Source organism: Sander vitreus, chromosome 12, assembly GCF_031162955.1.
Source record: "Sander vitreus isolate 19-12246 chromosome 12, sanVit1, whole genome shotgun sequence".
Classification (NCBI taxonomy): domain Eukaryota; kingdom Metazoa; phylum Chordata; class Actinopteri; order Perciformes; family Percidae; genus Sander; species Sander vitreus.
Genome location: NC_135866.1, coordinates 7062486 through 7070382, shown reverse-complemented (window position 1 = coordinate 7070382; position 7897 = coordinate 7062486). Strand labels below are relative to the sequence as shown.

Below are 7897 nucleotides of genomic sequence, written 5' to 3'. Positions count from 1 at the left end.
AGCGAAAATGCCCGAAGAATCGTGTTGCTGCTGCGGATACAAGAACAGCAGGGCTGGGTAGGGTCTGCTCTGAGTGCGCAGTGGATGCTGAGGGAGAGAGGAAAAAAACAAAAAACATTGTTTGTTATCGTTATGGGTATCTTACTGAGATGCTGTGGCCACACTTTTATGGATGCATGCTTTTTCATCAATTCAAGCCCCTCCAGTGTTCTGTGGTAGCGGACTAATGAGGCCAATAAGAAGATTTTACTATTTTGCAGCATCTCTAGCGTAGACAAATTGTTGCACCAAATGCAACGTTTTCTCTGTTCAGTTTCGTCGGCCCTCATCTTTCGGTGCAGATAGGCTATATAATCACCCAATAATCACCACTAATTCTGCAGGTAAGGAATCGATTTTGATTGCATTATATTGTCTAATTAGCTGTGCAACATACAGCAATCAGCGTCAATAAACAGCTGCACAATGACTGCATGCATTTGTTCTGTGACAGAGCAAAAGTAGGTTAATGGATCTATACACGCAGCAGTTATGGCTCTCCACACTGCACCAGTGTGGAGGGCACCAGAGTTATTTGTGATGCGACACTATTAATTGGGCATATGTATAACACTTGTAAAAACGCATTTTCATTCTGAATGTGAGACATGCATACCAACAATGCTCAATGATTTAGCCTACGTCCATTTATAGAAATATGGAGCCTACTACTCTGGTTTATGGCGTGATATTTTGGCTTGTAGAAGCAGCTATAGGCTATAGGACATTTGTGCATTGGGTCTTATTTGAACAGAAAGTGATGATTCTATAATAGTAGAATGTGATAATCATGTCGGACTGCGCTGTACTGTAGTGTTTGTTATGGAAATAGAGCAGCACACTGTGTACCAAATGTGTGTCAGCCTACTGTAAGACTTGGCAGACATGACCTACATAGTCTGCAATGACAGACAAACAAATTCACATGGATGATGATGAGTAACCTTGAGCCTGTTGGGCTTTAGGGTTTGTGGATCTGAGATACTGGTCCACTTGTTCTCCTCAGCCATGTTTAAATGCTGCTTGTCCGTGTTGATGGATAGCATGTCAGGAGGAGAATCCCTGATTGAAATCACAGGGCTGCTAATGTAGTTAGATTTGTGTTAATGAGGAAGTTCTGGTAACTCAACACCAGCCGGGGTCATCCAAACTGCTACACATGGTTAGGTGATATCCTGCTATGTTGTCAAAATGTTCAGCATTATCTTGAGTGACCGCCTCTAAAAGGACTTTCCTCAGTGGAAACCTTTACCTCATCATGTACCACTTGTAGCTGAAGTGGCACGACTGATTGGAAGTCAGATTGAAGACCATCACAAATAGATAGATGGCTGGATGGATGATAACAAGGACCCACTGCAGAATTGATACTTGGATGCTCCATTTGGATGTTTGTGGAAAGACGGGCCTCTCGGTCAACATTCACTTGGTTCCAGGGTGTAACTGGATAGCACTTGATGCACTGACCTTCAGACCATCCTGCCACCAACAACAACACCACACACACACACACACACACACACACACACACACACACACACACACACACACACACACACACACACACATATGAACCCTCCTGTGCAGATAGGGTTAGGTAAACCAGCTCCATTCCCCCTTACTGCAGTGCCAGGCTACTGAAGTGCCGTGCATTAAAAGTCTGTTTAATTAATTTACCTTAACCAAGCAGTTGTTAAAGCCTTGACCTTGACTTGAACCAAGAAACTAAAGCAAATGTAGTGTTTATTCAGATTTTTAATAGAAATCTGCAACTGAAGGGGATTAGAAGTAATGAGATATGATTTGTTTCAATGTATAGGCTACACTATGGGTTTGAATCACAGCGTACCTCATGATACGATACACGATACATGGCTCACGATAATATCACGACACAGCAATTCTGCGATAATCAATATATCGCTAGAAAATCCTATAATGATAAATCACAATATCGCTCTAACTATTACTACAAATTGCCTGTGAAAAGGTTAAGTGCAGGTTTTCTCTCTTTAATCACTGCACGTCCAAAATAACAGAATTAATAGAGCGACTATGGGTCCAGACTTTGGACTTAAACATGGCTGGGGCATCTGTTATTTTCCTCAAACTGCTGTCCACCATCCCGTTGAAAACCTCTTCCTCTTCGGCTAGTTAACTTATGTTCAAGTTTCCCTCGTTCATGTGTTGAGCACCACCTCAAGGATCCATGAAGTAGCCATGCTGGGAGCAGGGAAATTTCTTTAATGCGCCTTATTTTATTCATTAAAATATTGATATTTCACCCAGTATATCGATTATCGTATCACACGAAAGTTGGACAACGATGTTGCTATATCGATATTTTGTCCCACCCCTAATATACACTTTATATGACTTTAATCTGGAGAAAATCAATGAAAACAAATCCCCACAAGTCACAATTATGAGTATATATTCACCATGTTAAAGTCAATTTACAATAATGCATTAATTATATTATGTCCCCCACTAACATCTCAAGATGCCTAGATGTCATGCATTCATATTTATTTTAAAGTAGGGAGCGTGATTGAAGCCATGATCTAAACTACATGTTATATGATACGTTATGAGCAGTAATGTGAAATCTGCCGTGTGGGCAGTAATGTGCATACTGTGCTCTGTTTCTGTAACCAGGAAACAGTAAAGCCTTATATAGATGTGACTCTTCCCACTCTGTTTCCTAGAGATAACCAGCCTGTGTATGAAAAGTGAGGACTAATGATGCTTTATTTGCATAACGCAGTTTAGATGCTGCGACTGGACTTGCTGGGCAGGAGAACAAAGATAGTTTCCCCCTCATCTCCATTGGAAAACTGCTATCACAGTGATGCCCTATGACTGGCATTTTCTATTTATATATATATATCCTGGTTCTGACCATGTGATAAAGAGGGGTTATTAATAGCAAACGTCTAGGTCAGTCACTGACATTGAAACTCTATAGCACAAGTATTGCTTTGACGTTGTCTGTTTATGAACTTGGAATCCCTGAATGTTAAGCTGCTTTGTCACCCAGGTGAGTCAAGCTTTACAAAGGCAGTAGGAGCTGCACTTACTGGCTATGGTATTTTGAATTTGCATAGCAGTCTGGAGCCTGTTAAGCTGAATGCGTTCTTCGCTCTTGGTGTGTTTCATGTCACTCAACACTGGCTGCGGACTGATGAAAGGATAAAAAAGACCGTTTCATTGTAACTGTGTTGCTAGGAAACAGCTCTTTCCAATTGTACAGGGATCTAGCTGGGGCCCAATTTCTTCCTGTTGAGCTGTTAACATTAGCAAACACTGCGACAGGAAATAAACCTTAAAAACATATAATGATTATGTGAGGGAGAAAAAAAAAGTGTGAAAAGCTAGAGAAAGGTAACTAGCTTCACAAACATGGTCTATTTTGTACCTTGTTCATAAACCTACATCTTTCTTTGTTATATTTCAAATTAAGCATCTGAGTGATGATCTTTGTTGTATTTGTGTGATGTTTATGCAGGGAAGCACCATGCTGACCAGTATCACTGAAGGGATACTATGCTGCCTGACTGGGAAGGCTGCCAGTCTGGTCTTGCCCCTGGAGTCATCAGAACCCTCTGATGGTTTTGAGTTTGTGGAGGTGAAACCTGGGAGAGTCCTGCGAGTGCGGCACATATTCCCCGAGCGTCAGCCCGTAGTAACGGAACAGCAAGTTGCATGCAAGGAGAAGACGGACGGTGATGAGGATGATGATGACAGCTCTCCTGAGGATTATAGCGAGAGCAATATCGGCAGCAGTGTCCACTGCAAGAGGAAGATCACAGTCTACCGCAACGGCCAGCTGGTGATTGAGAATCTGGGTGATGTTCTGCACTCTGAGATCTTGCAGTGTCAGGATGGGGACCTGGAGCCTTGCAGCACTGTAGAGGTGGAGCTGGCTGACTACAAAGAAATGCCCTCTTCTCCAGACCCCAATCCTGTTCCTCCTCCAGTTCCTTCACCTCATGGGGAACAGAAACCCGCTCCACCTCCTCGTCGCCGCCGTCGCAAGCCCAAGCGCACAGTGCAAATCGACTCAAAGAGGTTGATCTCGAGCTGCAAAGGGACGCACTCGGACGTAGCGTTGTTCTTCGTGCACGGTGTGGGAGGTTCTCTGGACATTTGGGGCAGCCAACTGGACTTCTTCTCTCGGCTGGGCTATGAGGTTATCGCACCCGACCTGGCGGGGCATGGAGCCAGCACTGCCCCACAGATTGCAGCAGCTTATACTTTTTATGCCCTAGCAGAGGACCTTCGTGCCATCTTTAAGAGATATGCTCGTAAACGCAACATACTCATCGGCCACTCATATGGGTAAGGATCTATCCATCCACCTATCCACCTATCCACCTATCCATCCATCCATCCATCCATCCATCTATCCATCTATCCATCTATCCATCCATCCATCCATCCATCCATCCATCCAGTAGTGATTAACATGCTGTTGTTAACATGCGGTACCTTTCTCATCATATCTCTTGCAGAGTGTCATTTTGCACCTTCCTGGCCCATGAATATCCTGATCTGGTCCATAAGGTGGTGATGATCAATGGAGGGGGTCCCACAGCTCTGGAGCCCAGCCTATGCTCCATCTTCCAGCTGCCATCTTGTGTCCTGCACTGTCTGTCACCCTGTCTGGCCTGGAGCTTCCTCAAGTAAGATCTGCATTTGTACTGGGCCAAAATTGACACTAGAGACAGTGACACACCACAGTAACTTCTGTCGTCGCTGACAAAAAAAGCTTTGCCTGTTGATGTCAGAACATTTGAAAATTGTACATAGAAAAACCTTAAAATTAACTTCCCTTTCTTTTTTTCTAACCTTTAGAGCTGGATTTGCCCGTCAGGGTGCCAAAGAAAAGCAGTTGTTGAAGCAGGGCAATGCCTTCAACGTGTCTCCGTTTGTCCTGCGAGCCATGATGAGTGGCCAGTACTGGCCAGAGGGGGATGAGGTCTACCATGCCGAGCTCACTGTGCCCATCCTTCTGGTTCATGGCATGTGTGACAAGTTTGTGCCAATGGATGAGGACCAGCGCATGGCAGAGGTAAAGTGCATCTTCATGCGTGAATGAGTGCTGATTTATCATGTGATGTTTCATGTGAAATTACGTGTTTGCACTGTAGTACATATCGTAATGTGCTGCATTCATTTTGGCTCCCTTTCTAGATCCTTCTGTTTGCATTCCTAAAAGTCATTGAGGAGGGAAGTCACATGGTCATGATGGAGTGCCCTGATACCGTCAACACCCTCCTCCACGAGTTCTTTCTATGGGAGCCTGACATGTCCAGAAAAGACAGCAGCAAGACAGACACAGCTCTCAGTGACACTCTCCACACACTGAAAATCAATAAGCCTATGGACAAATAACCAACAAGGAGTCTAGTTTTATTATGGACCCAAGCAGAAGGCCTTTTTTGGCATGCGTTCTAAAGGCTGCTTCCAGGCTGAGAGCTGTTATAAACAGGGCCACATCTTAAGGATGCGGACGGCCACTGGTGCGCCAAGATAAAGCAGGACTTAGGCATAGTGCCGACCAGAGAACGACGGAACGGACATAAAGATGAGAGGAATGGATGCAAATACACAGTCAGTTTCAGTTTCGCTTTTTGATACCCGTTTGTGTTCCATTGCATTGTGTTTGTAAAACGACACAATACCCGGAGGACTATGTCCATTCGTGATTTGTGTATGCAATGTATCCGGTGATGAACTGACTACTACAAGATGCAAAAGGTATAAAATCCATGAAATGGTGTGTGAATTCCCTTACCTTAAATATTCTGTCAAGAACTGCAGAGCTTCTTTTCTGCCTTTACAAAATGGTTATTAACTTATCATTGGGCAGGAAGTATTGATCTGATTTGCCAGTATGATGATGGACAGCTTATAATGAACTTAAGTGTTGATAATAATAGTTTATTATCAAACACTGACTGGATAGTAGTTGGACATGGGTTAAAGACATCAAATATATACCAATGTACATGCAAAATGTAACTAATAATTGCACCACATGCATATGTAAATTATATTGTGCCAGAAGGAGAAACACAACAATTCATTGTTGACTTAGTAACCACATCCATACAATGTGCAGTGTACACCATCTCAAACAATCACAGATATTGTCAATCAAATTGGCTCATCTATTTCCAAATTACAACAATATAGTTAGCATATATGGAACTCTAAAACAAGACATAAATCCAAAAAGCTAGGTACGTGTATGTTAAGCACAATGTAACCAAATCATCAATTCATAGTTGCATGAAAGTTAAGTAATATTCAATGAGAGATTTATGGGGACTGGGTGCAAAACAGATGTTAACAAACATGGATGCCAAAAAAAACTCTCCTACTTTATTCTAGCAGCTATTTCTGCTATAGTATATGATATACAGAGGATACAAAGTACTGAGGCCATGCAGAATTTTAAAAGGTATGAGGGTGTGTGTGCTATATATAATAATATATTTTGAAAACGGAATTGAATTCCCTGTGCACTTCTCTCTAATCAAATTCCCTTTAATGTCTAAGTATTATTTTGCCTTTATTATTATTATTATTATTATTATTATTATTATTATTATTATTATTATTATTATTTTGAAACAGAAACTGCCATAATAAATTGTGGTTGTATTGACCACTTTAAGCTGCTGGGTGTGTTCCCCAACTCCAGTCCATCCTATTTATCTTATAGTGTTAGACAGAAAGAATGAGCTGAACATTATGCTCACTGAACGATATTCATTCATGGGTGCTGCTTCGTCTCATGGTTGGGACAGGGTCTTATAATATGCTCTCTTACAGTGTGTATCTGTTGACTGGATAGTTTAGACTGTTTTGAGAGGCAAAATGTGTAAATTGGTGGATTTGAGACTGGGTTTCCAAAGCTTAAAATCAAATCTGATTCAGCTAAAGGAGACAGCCCCCTAAGAAGAGGGACATTTGTACTGAACATGCTGGTCTGTTATATGTATATGCATTTTGACAGGATGCTGATGCAAGATGACTTGTCTTATGCAACTGGAACAACATAGAGAGAAATAGAGTGGAAATAAACTTACGTGGCACTGACATCTAAAAACATTATATATTCTCTATGGACTTTCCAAAAACCAAAAAGTGCTGCTGAATATGTCTCCTTCTGTGTGAAAGGTCAGTGAAACTGTATGGACTACCTGGTGCACATGTACTTCCTCTTATGCTAAAAGTGTGCAAATTGTCAGTGCTCATATGTGCTATATCTTTTTGTGGTTAACAAAATGTGTTAATGTTATTGTTGCATTTATGAGTGGGAATCATAATATATGCACTGCCTGGATGTAGATGCATATAACATTATATAGCCTGTCAAAACTGGATTCAGTGTATTAATGTGCCTTTCCTGGCATAAAATAAAACCGATGTTCACAGACTACTGGTGATTTTGCTTGTTTTTGAGTTTGCTTGTAGTAATACAGCATGACCGAAAGAACAAGATCCAGGGTACAAGCGGCCGAAATGGGTTTCCTCAGGAGGGTAGCTGGCGTCTCCCTTAGAGAGAGGGTGAGAAGCTCAGTCATCCGCGAGGAGCTCGGAGTAGAGCCGCTGCTCCTTTGCGTCGAAAGGAGCCAGTTGAGGTGGTTTGGGAGTCTAGGATGCCCCCTGGGCGCCTACATAGGGAGGTGTTCCAGGCACGTCCAGCTGGGAGGAGGCCTCAGGGAAGACCCAGCACTAGGTGGAAGGATTATATCTCCACCCTGGCCTGGGAACGCCTCAGGATCCCCCAGTCGGAGCTGGGTAATGTGGCTTGGGGAAGGGAAGTTTGGGGTCCCCTGCTGGA

At 42.6% G+C, this 7897-nt stretch overlaps 1 protein-coding gene across 1 annotated transcript; it reads left to right on the top strand.

Moving 5' to 3' along the window:
- abhd8a (abhydrolase domain containing 8a) lies at window positions 1-7490 on the top strand. Its single transcript, XM_078264996.1, has 5 exons — window positions 1-383; window positions 3548-4380; window positions 4554-4724; window positions 4897-5113; window positions 5236-7490. The coding sequence occupies exons 2-5, from the start codon at window positions 3557-3559 to the stop codon at window positions 5434-5436; spliced, it is 1413 nt and encodes a 470-aa protein (XP_078121122.1). The 5' UTR covers window positions 1-383; window positions 3548-3556; the 3' UTR covers window positions 5437-7490.
- The last annotated feature ends 407 nt before the right edge of the window (window positions 7491-7897 follow it).

Bases quoted from the DNA above. Each gene is read 5' to 3' on its own strand.
- abhd8a (XM_078264996.1), top strand. From the start codon at position 3,557: ATGCTGACCAGTATCACTGAAGGGATACTATGCTGCCTGACTGGGAAG. The intron at 4,725-4,896 runs GTAAGATCTGCA...TCTAACCTTTAG, and splicing joins CTGGCCTGGAGCTTCCTCAA to AGCTGGATTTGCCCGTCAGG. The intron at 5,114-5,235 runs GTAAAGTGCATC...CTCCCTTTCTAG, and splicing joins AGGACCAGCGCATGGCAGAG to ATCCTTCTGTTTGCATTCCT.